Here is a 21,389-nt window from a genome sequence, read left to right as displayed (position 1 = left end):
TTTTTAAAATAAGCTCTAGGCCAAAAGTGAGGCTTGAACTCATGACCCAAGTTCAAGAGTCGCATGCTCTACCAACTGAGCCAGCCGGACACCCCTACAATCATTCTTTTTTTTTTTTTTTTGAAAGGATCACTTTGATTGTGGTGTAGAGAATCAATCTGTGGATGAGGGACAAGGATACCTGGGAGGCCAGTGAGGAGACTACTGCATTTATTCAGGCAGGAGGTGAAGGTAGCTTGGACCAGGTAGTGGTCTGCATAGATTAAAGGGAGTGAGAGAGTAATCCAGGAGGGGTGGCTTGGGTGGATGAAGGGGCCGTGTTTAAAATGGGAAACCCCAGACAAGGAACAGGTTTGGGGAAGTTTAAGGGGTTCACTCTGGGGTGCATTGCATTGCATCTGAATGGCCTGTGAGGCATCCAGGTGGTGACAGCCAAGAGGGGATCCCACTGTGGGGTTTGTAGCCCAGGAGAGAGATGTAGGCTCAGGGCAAAGAGGTTGGAAGCCATGACCTGTAGGGAGTAAGAGAAGACAGGGGAGAAAATAATGCTGTCCCATGTGGCAGTTTGTATTTCCAAAAATGGCCCACGCCACATGAACTTCTTAGAATACGACTTTGACACTTCTCAAATCAAGAGATGGAGTTCTATGTTCCTCCCCCTGGAACTGAGGACGTTTGTGTTACAGTGGAAGGGATACTATGTGACTTTAAAAAAAAAAAAAAACTTTATTTGTAAGTAATCTCTATGCCCAATGTGGGGCTCAAACGTACAACCCCAAGATCAAGAGTCACATGCTCCACCAACTGAGCCAGGCACCCTACTGTGTGACTTTTAAGCTAAATCATAAAAGATGATACGGCTTCCCCCTCGCTCCCTGGAGCCCTTGTACTAGAATCCTGAGCTGCCATGCAAGCAGTCTGACTGCCCTGTATTAATCATCTATGGCTGTGTAACAAATTACCCCCACAGCATCACAGCTCAAAACAATAAACATTTAGAATCTTACACGGTTTCTTTGGGTCAGGGATCCGGAAGCAGCTAAGCTAGGTGGTTCTGGCTCAGGACCTCTCATGAAGTTCCAGTCAAGATGTTGGTTAAAACTAGAGCCACCTAAAGGCTTGACTGATTCTGGAGAATCCAATTCCAGGGTGGCTCTCTCACATGCCTGGCAAGGTCATGCTGGTTGTTGGCAAAAGGCCTCAGTTCCTTACTAAGTGGTCCATTCCCTAGGGCTGCCTGAGTGTCCTCCTAACATGGCAACTGGCTTCACACAGAGCCAGCAATCTAAGAGGGAGCAAGATGGAAGCCACAATCTCCTTATGACTTAGCCATGAAAGTGACACACCATATTTTCTGGATTATTCTATGGGCCCAGGTCAGCCCTGTCTAGTGTGGAAAGAGACCACACAATGAATGATATGGATGCTAGAAAATGGAAATCATTCAGGACAATTTCAAAAGCTGGCTATTGTAGCGTGGAGACTGCCATGCTGCGAGGAAACCCAAACTAGCCCCTACAGAGAGACTCTATGGATCCTGAGACTACAAGAGAAAGAGAAAGAATTCCTAGGTTAGCCCTCAGCTACTTCAATCTCCCATTGTTCCAGTATTAGCCATCATCTGACTGCAACTATGGGAACCAGAATTCTCAGCCAAAACTCGCTTCCCAAATTCTCAACCTATAAAATCTGTTAAGAGAAAATTAAATGACCGCTTTTGTTTCAAGCCATTCTTTTTTTGTGATGATTTGTTGAACAGCAGTATGTCCTCAATGATTCCCACCTTCTGGTATTCGCACCACTCTGTAGTCTCTTCCAGCACTGACTAGGGCTGATGTGACCCCATAGGATAAGGGAGAAGAGACACAGGCCTAGGGCTGCTCTAACAAATCACCACAGATTTAGTGGCTTAAAACCACACAAATTTATTCTCTTGTCGTTCTGCAGTTCAGAAGTCTGACAAGGGTCTTACCAGGCTAAAATCAACAGTTCCTTTCCAGACACTTTTGGGCAGAATCCATTTCCTTGCCTTTTCTTTCTTCTAGAGGCCACCCAACGTTCCTTAGTTCATGACCTCCTTCCTCCATCTTCAAAGCCAGCAACACTGCATCCTCTCTGCGTCTTCCTTCCGCAGTCACACCTCCCTCTGACTCCCTTCTTCTGCTGCCCTTTCTTATTTTTCCCCTGCCCTTTTTCACTTTTAGGTGATTATATTGGTTGCACAGGATAATCTGTTTTAAAGCCAGCAGATTAGTAACCTTAATTCCATCTGCAATCTTAATTCCTGTTTGCCATGAAACCTAACATATCCACGAGTCACTGGGATTAGAACATTGGGCATCTTTGGGAACCATTATTCTGCTGATCATGCTGCCTTGGAAGAAGAGTGGGTCTGAGGGGCACCTGGGTGGCTCAGTTGTTAAGCGTCTGCCTTTGGCTCAGGTCATGATCCCAGGGTCCTGGGATCGAGCCCTGCATCGGGCTCCCTGCTTGGGGGGAAGCCTGCTTCTCCCTCTCCCGCCCTCTCTCTCTCTGTCGAATAAATAAATAAAATCTTAAAAAAGAAAAGAGTGGGTCTGAGAAGGAGCAGCCAGAGAGAGAGGAGCCAGTAGGAAAGTGAAGTATCACAGAATCTAGAGAAAGAGAGTTCCTGGGCAGGAGTGTGCAATAGTGACTAATACCGTTGAGAGGTCAAGCATGGTAAGAACTCAAAAATATCCATTGGTAGGGCCAGATGCCAGAGCAGCCACACCTCCCTTTCCAAGAAAGGTAACCCGCCCCAACCCACACCAATCGAGCAGAACTCCAGGGAGGGGCCCTGAAAGAACCAGATCAGAGATAGCCTTAGGCACGCTCTTTATTCACTTGGATACTGTACAAATACTACAATTTCCTTTTGCTGCAAAAAGTTTAAAAATATAATCTTTATGTAGGAAAAAAAAAATCCATTGGAGGCGTACCTAGCTGGGTCAGTAGGAGGAGCATGTGACTCTTCATCTCAGGGTCGTGAGTTTGAGCCCCACATTGGGTGTAGAGATCATATACATATACACACACATATACATACCCAGTGGATTTAGCATCGAGGTGACGTCAGTCGTTAGTCGTCAGCTCCTCCCTCTGGGGGAGGAGCTAGTTTATGGTGTGCTGGGCAGCAAGGAAGAAGTGAGGAAGTACAGACTGGAAGTGTAAAAATCTTCCCAAAACCTTGATTGCGAAGGGAGATTTGTTACTGTTTCTAAAATGGGGAAAGAGAAGCAAGCAAGTTTCAACGCAGATGAGAAGGAAGGAGAGGTGTAGGAGAGATGGGTCATCAATAGATGGGATGTCTGCGAGGGAAAGCGCGCAGCTAGCCCACCGAAGGCTTGGAAAAGAGGGACCGTTGGGTTGATCCAGACTCAGGTTTTGCCAGGTTAGAGCCACGACAGAACATAGGTTAGGATAATGTCAAGGGTGTGGAGGTGCTAATAGAGCGGGGAATTTAACAGCGAGAGGAAGAGAGGGAGAGAGACTGGCCTGCAGGCGGCGCTGATGAGGCAGGAGAGAACAGCTGAGCAAGATAGGACGACTGGAGATTAGAGGCCTAAGAGTATCTGAAGTAATAATTTCAGTGAAAATGCTGGTTCTTGATCGGATGGCAGTATTCGCTGGATTCCCTGGTCCGCCTGTCCCTAGTCCCTGGATGTTCCAAAGTTTAGAACAGAGCTCGGCATAGCGTAAACGCTATGCTGTTAGCTACATTAATATAATTTTTAAAACCTCGGGGACTCCATTTCCCTCGAGGCATTGCGGCCGCTCCGACTACAACTCCCATTATGTCTGGCAGGCCCTGTGCTCTGTAATTACCCGTCCCTGATCTGGTTTTCCAATCCCGGCGTTCCTCTCTGTTTTCCTACCTTGCCACAGAACGCCTGTCAAAGTCGTAGGAACAACCAATTGGATGAGGGAGTGCGAGACCCGGAAGGCCAATCGCCCGGCCAGAGGGGCGGGAGAAGGCGTGGCCACATCCTGCCCTGCCCCTGCTCCGTGGCTGGTTCCCTGCGGCGGGTGCCTCGGGCGGGACCAGACGACATGGGCGCTACCTGGGGGAACCCCGGATGGGTGCGGCTCGCACTGTGCCTTGCGGGTTTAGTGCTGTCTCTCTACGCGCTGCACGTGAAGGCGGCGCGCGCCCGGGACCGGGATTACCGCGCGCTCTGCGACGTGGGTACCGCCATCAGCTGCTCGCGCGTTTTCTCCTCCAGGTGCGCGCGGGAGTGGCAGGCTCGAGAGGCTGGGCTGCTCGTCTTGGCGGCCAGGTTGCCAGATGATTCTGGAGCTGGGGATCGGCCGCACGGCGGCGGGGCTGCTCGAGGGGGCGTTGCCTGGGTGGAGACGGTGTGTGTCCGAGATAGGAGTGTGGGGCCTGGGGCGGGGGCGCGGTGGTGCAGGTAGTGCTGGGCGCTGTGGTTATTCTGGGGAGTAGCACGGAGATCCTGACGCCAAGGAATAACGGTAACCGGGGTCGAAGGGGGAATGGGATAGCGTATAGGGACTGGTGATGGTTTTGAGGTCTTGAGGATGGCCGCGACTGGGGATAAGGTGTCCAGGTCTATGCTTGAGGGCCTGGGGTTGACCGAATACAGAGGAGAGGAGTGGGCGGCCAGGGAGCTGGAGATTTAGGGGTCCAGGGCAGAGAGAGTCTGCACCTGATTCCCTGTAAAGCAAGGTCAACCGTTCTACCTACTTTGCCATCTTAAGAATTACTGAAGGTCTAAGATGAAAAGAGGGGCATATGGTGGAGCCATGGCCAGGCCCGGCCTGGCCTGGGGATAGGGGAGGACAGGGACAGTGACATGGAATCCTGTCGCGGCCAAAGGGAGGCCAGCCAGGAGCTCACTGACCCTTGGACTCAGGAGGGCGTGGGGAGGGAAGGGGAAGGCCAGCCTAGGTGGCTTTTTGGAAATCACCCCACCAGGACAGGGCCAAGGCCCTGCGTTGCCACTCCTAACCTGGGTCTTGCCCTCCACCAGGTGGGGCCGGGGCTTCGGACTGGTGGAACACGTGCTCGGCCAGGACAGCATCCTCAATCAATCCAATAGCATATTCGGTTGCATCTTCTACACTTTACAGCTGTTGTTGGGTGAGTGGCCCCGCCCCTTCCCTGCAGGCCCCACCTCTTCCTGACAGGCCACCTCCCCCCGGGCCAGCCCAGTCCGGTCCCCTGCAGTCTTGGCGACCCAGCTGGCCGATAGCCAGCGGCTCATCACTGAGCCTCCTGGGGGCGGGAACTAACGAGTCTTTCCCTTGGTTTCGGTACTGTCAGAGCCAGAAGGGCCCTTAAAGACTTCCTAGGACTCACTCCACTTTTGTGGAAAAATCTCAAAAGTTACTCTCTGACGGGACTCCAAGGACTGCTTCTCTTTCATCACATGCAGAGCTCAGCAGGAAAATTCACTATTTGGGTTCCAAGGATCATTGAACAGATAGGAGAACCAAGGCCTGGTGAGGGGCCCATCAGAGCCTCTTCCCCAGCAGCCCCCAAGATCTGGGTGGTACCATAAAGTCAAGGCAGTGTTCCAGAGATGGCCAGTCCCTGAAGCCCATGCCTGAGCCTTGTCTGCCTTGCAGGTTGCCTCCGGGCCCGCTGGGCATCTCTCCTGCTGGTGCTGAGTTCCCTGGTGTCTCTTGTCGGTTCTGTCTACCTGGCCTGGATCCTATTCTTCGTACTCTATGATTTCTGCATCGTTTGCATCACCACCTATGCCATCAATGTGGGCCTGGTGGTGCTCAGCTTCCGGAAGGTCCAGGAACCGCAGGGCAAGGTCAAGGGGCACTGAGCCCTCACCCAAGCCAGGCTGACCTCATGCCCTGCTTTGGCATGTGAGCCTTGCCCAAGGGGGCCATGTCCGGGTCCTTAGAAGAGTCTGCAACCCGACCCCACCACACTCCCACATAGGACAATGGACCAAATGTGCCACTCTTTCCTCCACACTAGTGCCTCTGGCTCTGTCCCCAAGGGCTGGTTTCCGAAGCTCCTGCCATTGCCCAAGGAGGGAAGGTTCTGAGCAATAAAATTTCTTAAATAAACTGGCTAAGTCTGAGCCATCTGTCTGCGAGGGACCCTAGTGTTGGGCCTCCCCCAGTCTTGCCTCCTCTGGACTTGGAAGGGTGTGAGTCCGAGGGAGAGTGGAGGGCCCGCCTGGAAAGGGTGGTTAGTCCCTTCTCCGGGGTGTGGAGTAAGACTTGGGGCGCCATCAGCCCCACCCACAAAAAAACAGGCTGGCAGCTCGTCCTTGCTGCCCAACGAGAGCCAGGCTTTCTCTTCTGGGAGGGCCAAGCACACACTTGCAAGGGCAAACTACCCTTCTAGTTCTGTGCATGCTAGCCGGGAAGTTCTTCCTATGGTCTAACCTTAACCCCTCCAGCTGCCTTATCCACCACCCCAAGCCAGCCTTGGCAACCCTGGGGGACCAGGGACACGTTTTGAGTATTTGTTTTATTTTTCCTGATATATTATTAAGCACCTTACCCACATGCCAAGCACTGCTGAAGAACATGACGTATGTTAACTCATGTAGCCCTTACATATCCAGTTGTATGAGGTAGATGCTCTTATCCCTATCTTGATGAGGAAACTGCGGTACAGAGAGGGTGAGTAATTTACCTAAGATCACACAGCTGGTGCCAGGGAGGGGGTTAAGGAGCCCTCGGGATTCGGATCCATCAGGGCCATCTGGCTCGTGTCTCTGTGTTGCGGTCAGGGTTCCTGAGCAGTTTGGGCCGGCCTGAGTTAGAAGTGGGGAAGAGAAAAAGGGTGCGCCCTGAGTGTTCTTCCCTCCCAACTGAGTCTTCCACCACCTGCCAGAAAGGTGGGCGCTGCTGTAACCCTGGGCCCTGGGAAGGCAGCAGAGAGGTGCTGAGATTTGTCAGTCATGCTGCCGGTAGAGAGCCCTGGTCTTCAGTCCCCAGCCCTGCACACGCGGCCTCTGAAGCAAGGTGGGAGAAGGTATGTGTGACCCACCTGCACGTGGGCCTGGGAGAGAGGTGGGAAAGCTGAAATAAAGTGAGACCTGGGAGTCTGCCCACAGTGCCCTTCCCAGTCCCCAGAGGACAGCTTCCACGCTGGGGCAAAGTCTACTCTATGTCAGGCTCTGGTCCGGGCATTTTCACATTCAGCAATTCTGAGTTCACGGACAGGCTAATTGTCCGAGGTCGCTCAGGCAGTAACTAGGGAAACTAGGATTTGAACCCACGCAGTCTGGCCACGGCTGAGCCGCACGGAGGGATGGTGAAGAGCCTGGGGTAACACAGTCGCAGCCCCAGAGCTAGGAGCCGCTGGCTCCCTTCCGGGCCTGAGGAAAAGCAATGACACCTGACTCTTAGCCAACCGGGGGCGGAGCAGAGGTGGAGCTAGGGAGACCCAGGTGGCCTCTCCGAAAAGCGGAGCACCACGGGCGGCAGAGTGGCCTGGAGCAGCATGCAGCAGAGCTGGGGACCAGGGCAGCTCATCCTGGGAGCAGTGGTCCTCGTCGAGGGTGAGCCACCCGTGTGTGAGCGGGGAGGGGCGTGGGATGGGGGGCGTTCAGGGGCCAGCCGCCCTCTGTCCCAGCAGCCTTGCAGCTCGGTGTGGGTGAGGGCGCGTGCCTGCGGGGCGACAGTCGGCCCTCGCTGATGTTCCTGTGTCTGGCTGTGGAGGAGGGGAGGTGGATGTGGCCACCTGTGACAAAACGGGTGGTACTTTCTCGGGCCAGATGACAGTCTGTGCCTGTAGTCACTGTGCCTGTGTGTACCCTGTGTCCCTCTCTGCCTCTCTACTTCCAGAATGACCTTCGGCAGGTTCTGGGAGCCCTTTGGCTCTGTCTCTCCATCTCTCTGTCCCATCTCTCCTGGCCTCTCCTGGCCCAGATGTTGATGTGCCTGTGATGGGACACAGGCAGGGCAGGGGATCCTTTGGTAGAGTTTCCGGCAGATTCTGGAAAGGTGGGGGAGTCTGAGTCGTCAGAACAGGGGTGGGGTGAGTCTCCATCTCCTGGAGCCCTCCCCCCCTTGGACATGACGTCGGCCTCTAATCCTTCCTCTTAGGCATCGAGGCTGAGGGCACAATTAAGCTAATGCTCTGCACATACATAGGCCGCCTCCCTGACTCAGTGGCGGGGGCTGGAGTTGGGGGTTCTGAAGCCTGGAGGAGGGCTGCACCCGTCCCAAGCTGAACCCTGGCCCTGCTTCTCAGGCCTAGGAGTTGCTGAGCACAGCTGAAGGAGGAGAATTAATTACTGAGTGTACACTCTGAATAGGTTCTAATAAAAGCTCTTTCTTGACCTCATATATTTTCATTCTGGGAGGGGCTGGGAAGGTAGCCGCACAGTCATAGACAAGGACCTGGGGCCCATCCCCCCCAACCTCTGCCTTCCACCAAGGCTGGGCCCAGCAGGTAAGGCTCCCCCGTCTCACCTGTGTCTCTCTCTTCCCAGGTCTTCAAGCGGCTCAGCACGGTAAGCTCTGGGGACATGGGGTCAGGCCTTTCTTGGATCTGGCTCAGGCCTGTGGTGAGGGCAGGACCAGGGTCTTCTGTCAGTCTGATCCACCCCTCTTTACAGTATGTGGGCAGCGTGGCCCTGGCCCCCCTGAGCCTCGGGAGGGCATCACAGTACCTGGCGAGTGGCCGTGGCAAGCGAGTGTGAGGAGGCAGGGGGTCCACATCTGCAGTGGATCCCTGGTGGCCGACACCTGGGTCCTCACTGCTGCTCACTGCTTTGAAAAGTGAGTCATGGCTGGGGTCAAGCTGAGTTTCTGGCTTTTGCGGGGGGGTGGGGAGTGGGTGATATGTCCCCAAACCCCGTAAAACTGACCCCTGCCCCTAGAATAACAAAGTACCATTTACTGAGAGTGTGCCATGTGCTCGGTACACGTTATCAAGTTAATCTGAACCGTTTGTGGTAGAAGCCTTACAAGCGAGAAAACAGTTTTGGGAGAGGGAAGGACCTGGCTTAAAGCTCTGGGCTGATTTCTGCCCATCTTTCACCTACCCAGTAGTGTCTCCCATGGTGTCACTGTCCCCCTTTGCATTCAGTGCCTCGGCCTTGTCCCTCCCCTTCCAGGGCAGCAATGACAGAACTGAACTCCTGGTCAGTTGTCCTGGGTTCTCTGCAACGTGAGGGGCTGAGCCCAGGGGCCGAGAAGGTGGGGGTGACGGCTCTGCAGCTGCCGAGGGCCTATAACCACTACAGCCAGGGCTCAGACCTGGCCCTGCTACGACTTGCCCACCCCACGGCCCACACACCCCTCTGCCTGCCCCAACCTACCCATCGCTTTCCTTTTGGGACCTCCTGCTGGGCCACTGGCTGGGATCAGGACACCAATGGTGGTAAGTGGTGGCCCAGCCTGAAGCCCAGAGAGGCACTATGCTCGCCCAAGGTCACACAGCCCCAGCTGCCAACTGTCCGCCTGCTGTCTCCCTTGCTCCCCCCCAACCCCCCTTCTCGTGCCAGCTCCCAGGACTCTGCGGAATCTGCGCCTGCGTCTCATCAGCCGCCCCACGTGTAACTGCCTCTACAACCAGCTGCACCAGCGGCTGCTGGCCAACCCAGCTCGGCCGGGGATGCTGTGCGGGGGCGCCCAGCCTGGGGTGCAGGGGCCCTGTCAGGTCTGATGCGGGAGACAAGGCAAGGGAACAGAAGGGGAGGGGGCCTAGCCGTGGGCTCGGTGCTCAAGTCCACAGGGATGGGTGGGCTGCCACTGTTAGAGGACAGGGTGTCTGCCCATGGCTGGGGCTCAACTGTCCACCCTTGACTCCTTTGCCTGGCTCCAGGGGGATTCTGGGGGCCCCGTGCTGTGCCGTGAGCCTGACGGACACTGGGTTCAGGCTGGGATCATCAGCTTTGCATCAAGCTGTGCCCAAGAAGACACCCCTGTGCTGCTGACCAGCACGGCTGCTCACAGCTCCTGGCTGCAGGCTCGAGCTCAGGGGGCGGCCTTCCTGTCCCAGAACCCGGGGACCCCGGAGATCAGTGACGAGGACAGCTGTGTAGGTATGAGCAGGGGGCGTTAGCAGTGGGACAGGCGGGGACGCCCAGGCCTGCGTCATAAGGACTTCTGGGCAGCACAGTGAAGGAAATTTGAGCTCAGAATAGAGGATTGGGACAAGGCATTCACATACAGTCAGGGGCTAATTAAGGGGCTTTGGAGGCCCCTTTCGGCCCTTAAGAGAGGAACGGCCCCATTTAGGGCTGAGAGGCAGAAGATACTTTAGAACTTCGTGCATTTAGAGTTTAGGTAAGAAGAGGGATCTGAGATCTAATTGAAGGTTGTGGGAGCAAACTGCAGGTTTCCAAGCAGGGACCCAGGGAGATGGGACAGGGCAGGGCTCCCACTCAAAATTCTAGCCACGCCCTGGGATGCCAGGCCGACTGACACGCAAACTGCATGCGAAAGAATTCCTAGGACAGAGCTGTGTCTTGATGGTAAGAGAAGTACCAGTGAGCCAGGAGTTCTGGGGCCAGTCCAAGCCCGGAGGGGTGCAGACAGATGGGGGCCACTCTCACGAGGCCAGACAATCGGGGTGTAAAAGCTTGGGCCCCGGCTTTTGTGTCTCAAGTTGGCTACCTGCCTGTGGTTGCCGAGCTAGAGAGTCACTTAACCTCTCTGGGACTGTGGTTACTTCAGTAACGAGGGTAACAAAATCCAACTTAAAAGGATATTGTGAGGATTGGATAGTACGTGGGAAGTGCTTAGCACAGGGCCAGGCATGCAGGGAGCACTTAGCAAGAAGGCAGGTGATGTCATCCCGTCTGTTCCAGCCTGTGGATCCTTGAGGAGAGAAGGTCCCCAGGCAGGAGCCCCCTCCACATGGCCCTGGGAGGCCAGGCTGAAGCACCAGGGGAAGCTGGCCTGTGGCGGAGCCCTGGTGTCAGAGGAGGTCGTGCTGACTGCTGCCCACTGCTTCATCGGGTGAGCCGTGTCTCTCTTGCCTTTGTGTCCCCCGCCCTGGTCGGCAGCCCTGCCACCCGATGCCGTCAATGCTGCTTCTGCCCAGGCGCCAGACCCCAGAGGAATGGAGCATCGGGCTGGGGGCCGGACCAGAGGAGTGGGGCCTGAAGCAACTCGTCCTGCATGGGGCTTACACCCACCCAGAGGGGGGCTACGATGTGGCCCTCCTGTTGCTGGCCCAACCCGTGACACTAGGCCCCAGCCTTCGGCCGCTCTGCCTGCCCTATTCCGACCACCATCTGCCCGATGGGGAACGTGGCTGGGTCCTGGGGCTGCCCCGCCACGGAGCAGGTACGTAGGACAGGCCCACCAGCAACCGTCCATCCATCTCAGAAGCCACTGGGGCAGCTGGGTCTTTTCCCTTGGCCTTACAGGCGCCAGATCCCCTCAGACAGTGCCTGTGACCCTCTTGGGGCCCAGGGCCTGCAACCGGCTGCATGCAACTCTTGGGAGCGACAGCGTCCCCATTCTGCCAGGGATGGTGTGTTCCAGTGTTGTGGGTGAGCCGCCCCACTGTGAGGTGAGCCCTGGTCCCCCAAACCTTACCCCACCAACCCCTGGCATCTTTGTCCTGTAACTCACGAACAGACCTTCTGCCAGGCTTGGCCTCCAGACCTGCCTCTCACTTGAAACGGGGCCTTTCTGCCAACTGGCTCCCAAACAGCCAGAGCCTCGGCCCGGCCCCTAGCCCCTTCTGCCCCCACAGCGGCCTAGGGAGAAGAGGAAGTCACCCAGTGTCACCTGCCCCCTGACAGGGCCTGTCCGGGGCACCCCTGGTGCACGAGGTGAGGGGCACATGGTTCCTGGCTGGGCTACACAGCTTTGGAGATGCCTGCCAAGGCCCCGCAAGGCCTGCGGTCTTCGTGGCGCTCCCTGCGTATGAGAACTGGGTCAGCAGTTTGGACTGGCAGGTCTATTTTGCTGAGGAGCCGGAGCCTGAGGCCGAGCCCGAGAGCTGCTCCGCCAACACGAGTATGTGGCCCTAGGGCCTCCCTGCTGACCCGTCCCTCTCCAGACCCATGCTCTCTCAATCCAGGGAAAAGATCTGTTCTGACCCACCTCTAGCTGCCCCGGAGGGCGGCGGGCGGGGGGTAAGTGGACAAAATTCTGGTTCTTCATCATTGTGACTTGGAGCAGGCCTCTCAACTTCTTCAAACCTCAGTTTTCTCATCTGTCATGGGGGTTAAGTAGTACCTTCTTCCTCTTCCAGGGAGGGAGGAAAGTTCTGAGGATGAGGCCAACCCCACCCTCCTTCCTCTTCCTGACAGGCAAACCAGCTGGCTGTTGACAGGTGGCTCTGGGATGCTGCAGACACAGTGAGACAAATCCTGCGTCACTGCCCCTGCCCCTCTCCCATCCTCACCCCCCCGCAGCCCCCCGTGATCCCAGGCACTGGGGTGGGCCCAACAGCCCAGCGGGCTCTGGGAAGGAGCCTGCCTGGACCGGCAGCTGCCCTTACTCCCCACCCTGCAGCACAGGGAGATGTCGCCTGTGGATGCTCCCCCACACCCAGCTCTGCTGTGCGATGCAGGCGTCCCCAGCCTTCCTTATTCATCCCCTCAGATATGATCACACCAGCCACTTACTTTGAAAATTCGTTCTTTTTTTTTTTTTAAGGGGGTGGGGGAGCAATTCTCCTTTTTTTTTAAAACTTAAATAAATTGTTACAAAATAGACTTTAGAAAATAAGTTACAAATTGTAGCAAAAGGCTCCCCTTCCACAGGCAACATTCCCACCTGTGGCTCTCTGAATCGGCCTCTCCTTGGTGTTGGAATCTGGCTGGTGACCGTGGCCCCACATCGTGGCAGAGCCTGGCACCGGGTTTCTTGCAGGGCTGGTCATAGGGAAGAGCATAGTGACAAAGGCTGGGGAAAGGAGAGCCTTCAAGGACAAGGACATGAGGAATACCTTAGCCCCTCCTTGGGCAAGAAGCCAGATCTGGGCCCTCTGCACAGTGGGAGAGGAGAGTGAGAGATGGGGATGCCTAACTACTCCTGAGCAAAACATGGAGATCAAGCCTTTCCCTGCAACCCGCCACCCCCCCCCCCCCGCCCGTATTCTGATCTTTGGAGACTTGAAGTTTAGAGGGAGAAGCTGAGGTCTGCAGGCCACTGGGGTGAAGGATCCAGAAGTGAGGTCGTGGGGGTGGGAGGAGGGGGCAATGACAAGTCCCCTCTCCCCGCTGCTGGTGCCTTTGGGACTCCTGGGGAGAAAGAGAGGTGGTCACTGACTGAGGGTGGCAAACCCCACACAGCTTGCACCCCATTCCCTAGGCCTGCAGGCCACCCTGCCGCCATCCCGCATGGCCCCAGAGGCCTGCATGAGAACTCCCAATTACTTTTCCAGGCCTGATTAACTGGCTTCTTGCTCATTCCCTTGAGGTCACAAGAAATCTTTTACCCTGAAAGCTATCTCGTCAGCTCTCTCAGGGGACTCTCACCCACCATTCCCTCCTTCCCTGACAATCTCTGGTCAAGGACCTGCCATCTCAGAGACGCCCACCCTTGGTGGCCGCTAAATGGAATGGGTCCTGGGAGAAGGCCTATACATCTCTAGGGGAGGCTGAAGGTGTGAGCCCAGGGCTCAACAACAGGCTGCCCCACTCCCCCGCAGCTTCATCCTCCAGCTGGGCTGGGTGGAGTGACTTTCCAGGGAGATTCCCCCTGATAGAGGACGGGAGATAGGGGCTAATGACTGTTGTTGCTACAGCTGTGCCTGGCTTCAAAGAAACAATTATCTGTGACTCAGTTCTCCAGTTAAAGGTGTGTTGGTGGGAAGGAGGGTATGCAGGTAGAAGGAGTGGTTTGGTTGGCTCCTTAAAAGGAGATGCGCAGCAAAGAAAGGGTTCAATAAGGGGAAGAAGAGACATGGGGCAGTATCAGTAGCAAAGGACCAAAGGTCTAGTTTCCAAGAAATGAGGAGGGGGACCAGAGACAAGATGCAGGGAAGAGGGACAGGGAGCTGGGGGCCAACCGGTGGCCCGGTTTCCCTGGCCAAGTCAGCACAAAAGCCACAGAGCAGTCTAGTCTGGGGGTGCCTCCCACGCCCCATTCCTCACTCTCCTGCTCCCTGCCCCCCTCAAGGAAAGAGCACCACCTAGACCATATTTTTCTCTGGAAATCATTCCTTTACTGGCTGGATCAGGGGAGTTCCCAGAGGTAGTAGCCAGAGAGCTGCCTCGCCTCCCCTCCCCAAACAAAAAGGCCCTTCCTCTTCGGCTCCTGCACAGCAGCTGCCTCTGCCCCTGCGCACACCCTATCCCACCCCACTGTCCAACCCACCATGCTGTTGGCCTGGCCCAGGGTTTCAATCTCAGCCCTCACAAGGCAGGATACTCAAACTACTCTTCTCCACATCCAAGCCCCCCTGCCCCCCGACACCTCTTGGAAGCCATAGGACCCTCTCCTCTCATTCCTCGCCCCCCCACCCCCACTCTGTGCCCACCTCCTCTGGGACCTTTCTGTCCTCTGCCCAAGCCATTCATGCCCCCGTACCAGAGCTGGCCACTGTCCATTCCTCCTGGTGCTGCTGCTGGTGCTGCTGGAAGCTGACTCGGCGACGGAAGTGGCGGGGACAGTGAGGGCAAGTGAAGGGCCCCTCCCGAGGTGCATGGACCCGCCCATGACCCTCCAGCCGGGCAGCAGTCCGGAAGGCCTTGCCACAGACGCTGCAGCGGTGGCGCTTGGGGTCTGTGTGGGTCCTGCCATGGTTCTTAAGGGACAGCAGATTGGGTAGAAGTTTGGGGCAGAGGGAGCAGGGGTAGAGTCCAGTGGTGTGGGCCTTCTGATGGTTCAGCAGGCTACCGGCGTGGCGGTAGGACCGCCCACACTGGGCACAGCGGAAGGGCCGTTCCTCGTCTTCAGCCACTGTGGACTTTACTCCTTGCCCCCCATCAGCTCTCCCAGCATTCTCTCCTGGGGCCCTGGGGGGTTCCGGTGGGGACTTCTGGATTTCCCCTTGGCCGGGGCTATCTACCTCATCCTCCACAGTCCCACCTTCAGGTCCTGTGGCCTCCCGTATCTGGGGTGGCATCTGACTGAGGCCGCTGGCCTGAGTGTGCAGGTGGCTGGCTAGTTCATGATGGGCCTGAAAAGCCTTACCACAGTCGGGGCAGGCAAAGGTCTGGGCAGCTACGTGGTTGCGGCTGTGGCTCTTAGTGGCCACAGGGTTCGAGAACTCCTTGGAGCAGGGCAGGCAATGGTGGCAGTCTGTCTCGGGGGTGCTGTGGCGGTTCAAAGGGCCTTCCGACTGGCAGTATGTCTTGCCACAACGGCTGCAGGAAAATGGGGGACTCTCGGGCTGGAGCTGAGGTCGGCTGTCTGCACTGTGCCAGCCAGCCACAGAACTCAGACTAGGTCCGTTGGGCTGGGTGTTGCCAAGATGGCAAGGACTCTTGGGGATACTATCCTCTGACTCATCTGCTGGCTTGGTCAGTACATGACCCCGAGGAACCCAATCTCCACCGCGACTCACTGGCCCCCCGTCTCCTTGCCTCTCTTCGGCATTCCCCACGTCCCCGGGTCCCGGCTCGGTGGGTTCTGAACCTGCTGCCCCGGTGGGGCTCGGCCTCTGCTCCCGCAGCCTCCTGGCTCTGTCCTCCAGCTGGAGAACTGACTCAGGACCACCCGACCTTTCCTCTAGTCCCTGGTCATCGGCCAGGGTCCCCTCACTGTCCTCCGTGCCTCTCTGACCACTTTTGGTCTCCTCTTCATGCTCTCGCAGGTGCTGCTCCAGAGCTCCCCGGCCAGGGAAACCCCGGCCACACAGGGCACAGCGCACAGCTGCCCGCCGGCACAGCCCTGCTCGCCGCCGCCGGCTCTCTGAGTGCAGCCGCTGGTGGTCCTTCAGGGCCATGCTGTTGGAGTAGGTCTTGGGGCATGTGGGGCAGCTGTACTGGCCGGTCTCGTGGCTGCGCCGGTGGTTCAGGAGGCTGCCGGCATGGCGGTAGGTGCGCCCACACTGCCCGCACCTGAAGGGCCGATCTTCCCGCGTCAGTTTCCGGGTGCCCCCGCTCGCGCCCCGCTCGGCGTGGACCCGCTGGTGGCTGGCCAGCTGCTTCCGCAGGCGGAAGGCCTTCCCACATTCACCGCAGCGGAACCGCCGAGGATCTGCATGGATGCGCCGGTGGTTCTTGAGGGACATGAGGTTTGAGAAGCCTTTGGAGCAGGCCTGGCAGCCGAAGTGGCCAGTCTGGTGGCTCTGCCGGTGATTGATGAGGCTGCCAGCGTGCTTGTAGGACCGGCCGCACACCTCACAGCTGAAGGGCCGCTCAGAGCTGGCCTCGGTCTGGCAGCTCTTCTCTGCAGTCTCCAGCCTCGGCTCCACCTCCTCCCCCTTCACGGTGGCCTCCCCCCACTCCTCCTCTTTCACCCTTGCCACCTCCTCCGAGGGCTCCACTTTAAGTTCTTCCTGGAGCTTTCCGCCATCTGCCTGCCCCAGCCCTTCTTCTGCCACGTTCCGAGGCTCGCTGCTGCCTCCGGCCTCCGGGGCGGGCCCCAACTGGGGCTCGGAGCCCTTGCAGCGCGGGTGGTTTCGCAGGTGATTCCGATAGGCAGCCAGGTTGGGGTAGCAGCGGGAGCAGACGGGACAGATGAAGTCTCCAGTCTGGTGGATCTTGCGGTGGTTCACCAGGCTGCCCCCGTGGCGATAGGTCTTGCCACACTGGTTGCAGCGGAAGGGGCGGGGCTGGGCCTCTGGCGGACTTTCCTCCCCCCGCATGCAAAGGCTGTCTACAACCATAGCACCCACTCCCTCTCCAGACTTTGTGTCCCCACCTTCCCCAGAGAGAGAGGTCACCGTGCCCTCAAAGACACGGTCGTCACCTGCAACCCTTCCCATGGCATCGCCTGACTCTCCTAAGTGGCTGGGAGGTTTGTCTGTGGTGTTCCCAGAAGTCTGGCTTTGGTGGTGACGCTCCAAGCTCCCTAGGTCATCATAGGTCTGACCGCAGCAGCCACAGATGTGCCCATAACCAGCTCCGTCCAGCGCCTCCACCTCCCGCTGCAGCTGATTCAACAGCTCTGCTTCCGAGAGCTGCAGCGGAGGGCTCCGGGTGGAGGCTGCCCCTGCGGCTCCTTCCTCCTCCCCCTCTTCCTCCTCCCCCTCGGTCAGGCCAGAGGAGTCATGAGCCTGGCGCCGGTGAAGCCTGTAGCCAGCCCGTCCCGGGAAGATCATGCCGCAGAGGCAGCAGAGGAAAGGCTGTGCAGGGGCGGCCTCCCCGGGTCCGTGGTTCTGGAAGTGGCTGCGCAGGGCAGGCAGAGAGTCAAACTCCTTCGGGCAGAGGGAGCACTGATAGATGCCCGGGGGGTGGCACGGCCTGTGGCTCAGCAGGCCGGTGGCATGAGGAAAAGAATGCCCACAGTCCGAACACGTGTGGGAGACCTCCGCCTGCCAGCCAGTGACAGGAGAGTGGTGCGGGGAGCTGGGCTGGCCAGGGGCTCGTTTCCGGTCTTCGTCCACCCCAGGGAGACCATCACAGAAGCGAGTCCCATTGCTTTCCTCATTGCCTGGGATGTCCAAGTTGTCTAGGAAACAGGCCTCCTTCCTTTCCAGCCCTTCCTCAGTACCCCTGCTCTCTTTATCACCCTGGATACGGGCCTCCGCCCGCTCGAGCCCACATCTAGCCCTTTCGGCTTCAGTCTGCAGACAGCCCTCATTGCTTTCCGAGCTGCCTGCGGTTCCATTAGGACCTCCCCCTGAAGGGTCTCGCGCACAGTCCAGGCCCTTGCTGTTTCCCACGAAGTCCTGGGCCCAGTTCCCGCCTGACGGGAGTTTGGCTTCACCCCCACTGCCAGCACTGCTGGCCCGCCTCCCGTGCTGTCGGCCCCACCGCCCACTGTGGCGTCGCAAATGGTTCTTCATGGCGGCCATGGTGTGGAAGTGCTTGGCGCAGGCCCCACAGCTGAAGTCCCCCGTCTGGTGGGTCTGCCTGTGGTTGATAAGACTGCCTGAGTGGCGATAGCTCTTTCCACAATCTTGGCAAGCAAATGCCCGAGGAGGGGACGCCCTGGTTTCTGTCCTGCTGTCTTCCCCATCCCCATGGGTCCGGCCGTGACGTTCAAGGCTCTCAGGGTCTTCAAAGAGCATCCCACACACGCTACAGATCTGTGGTGCTGTCCTATTTGCTGCTGGGGGGACATCGGCCGCAGCCGCCTCCTCTTCGTGTTTGCACCCACGCCCCTGATCTGTATGTGGGGCTGCCTCTGCTTCCACTTGGTCAGGAGGGAGCTCTCCCTTGAGGTGGCTGGGGGGACCCTCAGCCCCTGGGCCTGCGCTGCGGCGAGCAGCTTTGCAATGGACCCGCACGTGGTTACGCAGGGCCATAAGGTTGGGGTACTTGCGGGGACAGAGTGAGCACTGGTACTCTCCTGTCCGATGGCTGTGGCGGTGGTTCACCAGGCTCCCCCGGTGGCGGTAAGCCCGACCACACTCGTCGCACTTATAGGGGCGGTGGTCCAGGGTGGTGGCAGGGACCTCTTCCTCTTTGTGGGGGGTATCAGCCCCAGGCAGGGGGGCTGGTGGCACTGATGGCTGCCCATCCTCCCCAGCTCCCTGCCGGGGTCTGTGATGAGCCCGCACATGGTTTTTGAGGGCAGCCGCGTTGAACAGCTGCTTGGAACAGATGGAACAGGGGTAGACACCTGTCTGGTGGCTCTTGCGATGGTTGATGAGGCTCCCAGCATGGCGGTAAGTGCGGCCGCAGTCCCCACAGCGGAAAGGCCGGTACTCCTCTAGGCCACCGTCCTCCAGCTCCCCAGAGGCGCTGCGCTCCCCGGAGCAGTTCAGCATCTGTGTAGTCGGGAGCTGGTCCTGGCTGCTCTCCTCCACGTGCCCATTGGTGGCGGGCGTCCCTTTCCCTTCCCATAGCCGCTCCTGCCTTTCACCCTCATGGGACTGTTGGTGGTCCAGCAGCTCTCGGGGGAGCCGGAAGGCACGGGGACAGTGAGGACACTGGTAAGGCTGATACTGGGCATGGAGTCGGGAGTGGTTCTTCAGGGCCATGAGGTTAGAGAACTCCTTGAAGCAGATGGCACAAGGGTAGACGCCCAGGCTGTGGCTCTGGCGGTGATTGGTCAGGCTCCCGGCATGCTTGTAAGTCTTGCCGCACTGAGCGCACTTGTACCGCCGTTCCTCCTCAGCACGAGTTGACTGAGGGGGCTCGTGGCCCCCGGCGAAGTTCACTACGGATTCAGCCAAATACTGTTCCAAATTGCTAAGGAGGCTGCTGGCTGCGGTGGGGAGCGGGGTGGCTCTGGCAGAACTGGTAGTGGGCCCCCAGCCCTCTGCACCCTCCTCAGAATCTGGCTGCCTTTCCCAGCCTTCTCTTTGTCTGGTGGGTGGATCCTCCCTAGCGCTCAGAGCTGCCCTGGGGTCAGGCCCAGACTCACAGCCAGATGTCTCTTCGGCATGTTTTTTCTGGCTTGTCCAGCTTTCCCCAGGGCTAAGCCTCTGGTCCCTAGAGTCAGAGGATGCTGTTTCCCCCTGCAGGTGCGGAATGACTTCCTTGGAGCGGGGAGGCCTGCGCCTACGGCGGCCCTCGGGAGCATGAGTCCTCATGTGGCTCTTGAGGGCCACGGGATTGGTAAAGTCCTTGCCACAGGTGGTACAGGGGAAAAGACCAGTCTCGTGGGTCCGCCGGTGGTTGACCAAGCTCCCTGGGTGACGGTAGCCACGCCCACACTGCTGACAGCGGTAGGGCCGAGGGATGCTGTCTGCCTCCTCACTGTCCTGCTGGGAAGATGGATGGAGCAGCTCGCGGTGCCGGGACAGTTCCGGGAGACTGGGAAAGTGGCGCTGACAGTCAGAGCAGCTGAGTGAGGTGGGCGTGTCCTCCATGGGGCAGTGTGGCAGAAACCTGGAGGTTCAGGAACACCAGGCAGGTGGCAGCAGCATCTTCCTCTGGGAGGCCTAGGAAGAGGGGGTGGTGGTCAGAAGGAAGGCCTGAGTTAACTTTGCCTCTTGGCTCTACAAGCAACAAGCTCATCAGAGGTCACAGAAATGGTCCCCAAGCAGTAATGCCCAGGGACTTGCTTTCTGCTAGATCTGAAAGCATCCATCATTTAAGGCCTCCCTGCACAAAAGCTCCCCAAATATGGAAGCTCCCCTAGGCCTAACTCATCCCTAGAGACAGAGATAAGGACATTGAAGTCTAGAGGGATGCAACCTCATCTCTGATCACAGACTTACCTACCTCTATTCATCAGACCAAATCCAAAAAATCTACTGTCCCTAACCCTCTCCTCTGTATAATTCGGAAACAACCAACCAACCTATCTCTTGTGACCTCTTAAAAGGAAACCTGAACCTTTTCTAGGACCTTCAAATGGGCGAAGTCCAATCCTCTCTCCTTGACCCCTCCGCTAAACAGAGTGGCCTAGAGACACTGAAAAGCAGTCTTTTTCTTCAGTTGACAGCTGAGGACCTGAGAGGTAGGGTTAGACCCTTTTCAAAGAAAGGGCTGGCTTTTTCCCCCACCTCCCCTATTCCTTTCAGGGTCACAAGGTCTCTTTCCTAAGACTCTCTTGGCCACTTCCTTCACCTACTTCCCCTGAACCCAAATTATCTTGTATCTTGGAAATTCCAACTCATTTCTGGTTGTTCTTCACCCCCTACCTTTTTCTTTCTTACCCTTCTCATTTTTTCTGTCTCCTCTTAAAATATGCATGGTGACATCAACACATGCTAAGTGGGCATTACCATGTGTGGGGCACTGTGTTAAGTAAAGAATATTCGTTGTGTCACTGAATCCTCGAAACACACTGCAGCGCCTGTTATCCCAGCTTACACAGGAGCAAACCCAGTGACTGGGGCAATCTTCTTTCCAAAGCCCTTACTCTCTCCCTAGCAGGCCCCTATGCCTCCTCCATCACCTTGGCCTTCGCTGACTCTGATTCTTCACTCCCATGGGACCTCTATACACACAACTCATATCTCCGGATCTAAACCCCCTCACTGAACCTGCTCCCCGACTTCTCACCTCACAAAGCCCCTTCGCTCGAGCCCCTTCTCCTGATCAGCCACCAACCAGGTCTTCTCGCCTCACTCATCTCCTCGGCCAATTTCCTCTCAGGACCCCTACCTCGCTCGGGTGGCCCCTTTTCGTTCCCGCCGCGGGTGAGTCCGTTGGGGACCGCGAACGGGAGCGCGCCTGCGCACTGGGACCCTCACCCTAACTGCAGCCGCGCGCCCCAAGGGGTGGCTGCGGGGGGCTCTCGCGCTCCCACACACGCACACTTCGCCAGGGTTCCTGGGAGGCGGGAAAGGAGGAAAAGAAGGAAAGGAGAAAAGGGAGAAGGAAAGAGGGAGAGGAAAGAGGGCGCAGCTGGCCGGAGCCAGAGTCCACCCCCAGCTCCGCGGACACTTCCTATTGTTACTAGGAAACAGGAAGTGTCCTAGCCGCAAAAGGTTCCCCTCGAAAGCT

The 21,389-nt window shown here is 57.5% G+C and overlaps 3 protein-coding genes across 6 annotated transcripts; 2 read left to right on the top strand and 1 right to left on the bottom strand.

Moving 5' to 3' along the window:
- The first annotated feature begins 3,934 nt into the window (after positions 1-3,934).
- Positions 3,935-6,069, top strand: VKORC1 (vitamin K epoxide reductase complex subunit 1). Of its 2 annotated transcripts, XM_028110048.2 has the most exons (3): positions 3,999-4,244; positions 5,013-5,122; positions 5,611-6,069. In XM_028110048.2, exons 1-3 carry the CDS (start codon positions 4,072-4,074, stop codon positions 5,817-5,819), a joined length of 492 nt encoding a protein of 163 aa, XP_027965849.1. In that variant the 5' UTR covers positions 3,999-4,071; the 3' UTR covers positions 5,820-6,069. The 2 variants fall into 2 exon arrangements, with proteins under 2 accessions (XP_027965851.1, XP_027965849.1); XM_028110050.2 differs by lacking the exon at positions 5,013-5,122 and having other exon boundaries at positions 3,935-4,244; positions 5,611-5,799.
- Positions 6,070-7,459: 1,390 nt separating this feature from the next.
- PRSS53 (serine protease 53) lies at positions 7,460-12,288 on the top strand. Its single transcript, XM_088029098.1, has 10 exons — positions 7,460-7,517; positions 8,454-8,742; positions 9,081-9,346; positions 9,471-9,625; positions 9,791-10,010; positions 10,779-10,929; positions 11,015-11,259; positions 11,343-11,488; positions 11,724-11,940; positions 12,179-12,288. The coding sequence occupies exons 1-10, from the start codon at positions 7,460-7,462 to the stop codon at positions 12,286-12,288; spliced, it is 1,857 nt and encodes a 618-aa protein (XP_087885224.1).
- Positions 10,110-21,337, bottom strand: ZNF646 (zinc finger protein 646). 3 transcript variants are annotated; one of them, XR_003610411.2, is made up of 4 exons: positions 20,946-21,337; positions 14,464-19,876; positions 12,706-13,172; positions 10,110-12,273 (listed from the first exon to the last, which is right to left on the bottom strand). XR_003610411.2 is itself a non-coding variant. In XM_028110039.2 (3 exons), the coding sequence occupies exons 2-3, from the start codon at positions 19,802-19,804 to the stop codon at positions 13,051-13,053; spliced, it is 5,463 nt and encodes a 1,820-aa protein (XP_027965840.1). In that variant the 5' UTR covers positions 19,805-19,876; positions 20,946-21,337; the 3' UTR covers positions 12,551-13,050. The 3 variants fall into 3 exon arrangements, 2 of the variants coding, with proteins under 2 accessions (XP_027965840.1, XP_027965841.1); XM_028110039.2 differs by lacking the exon at positions 10,110-12,273 and having other exon boundaries at positions 12,551-13,172; XM_028110040.2 differs by lacking the exon at positions 10,110-12,273 and having other exon boundaries at positions 12,551-13,172; positions 21,048-21,337.
- Positions 21,338-21,389: the final 52 nt, after the last annotated feature.

Source organism: Eumetopias jubatus, unplaced genomic scaffold (assembly GCF_037043125.1).
Source record: "Eumetopias jubatus isolate StellerSeaLion01/CBP00866 unplaced genomic scaffold, mEumJub1_p1.0 scaffold_12, whole genome shotgun sequence".
Classification (NCBI taxonomy): domain Eukaryota; kingdom Metazoa; phylum Chordata; class Mammalia; order Carnivora; family Otariidae; genus Eumetopias; species Eumetopias jubatus.
This window is presented reverse-complemented; position numbering and strand designations above follow the sequence as displayed.

What these genes read in the sequence shown, in the direction of transcription:
- VKORC1 (XM_028110048.2), top strand. Translation starts at nt 4,072, where the DNA reads ATGGGCGCTACCTGGGGGAACCCCGGATGGGTGCGGCTCGCACTGTGC. An exon ending in TCGCGCGTTTTCTCCTCCAG is followed by an intron (nt 4,245 to 5,012) that starts GTGCGCGCGGGA and finishes GCCCTCCACCAG; the next exon opens with GTGGGGCCGGGGCTTCGGAC. An exon ending in CACTTTACAGCTGTTGTTGG is followed by an intron (nt 5,123 to 5,610) that starts GTGAGTGGCCCC and finishes TCTGCCTTGCAG; the next exon opens with GTTGCCTCCGGGCCCGCTGG.
- PRSS53 (XM_088029098.1), top strand. Translation starts at nt 7,460, where the DNA reads ATGCAGCAGAGCTGGGGACCAGGGCAGCTCATCCTGGGAGCAGTGGTC. An exon ending in GGGTGCAGGGGCCCTGTCAG is followed by an intron (nt 9,626 to 9,790) that starts GTCTGATGCGGG and finishes GCCTGGCTCCAG; the next exon opens with GGGGATTCTGGGGGCCCCGT. An exon ending in GAGCTGCTCCGCCAACACGA is followed by an intron (nt 11,941 to 12,178) that starts GTATGTGGCCCT and finishes TTCCTCTTCCAG; the next exon opens with GGAGGGAGGAAAGTTCTGAG.
- ZNF646 (XM_028110039.2), bottom strand. Translation starts at nt 19,804, where the DNA reads ATGGAGGACACGCCCACCTCACTCAGCTGCTCTGACTGTCAGCGCCAC. An exon ending in ATGGACAGTGGCCAGCTCTG is followed by an intron (nt 13,173 to 14,463) that starts GTACGGGGGCAT and finishes CTTTCTCCCCAG; the next exon opens with GAGTCCCAAAGGCACCAGCA.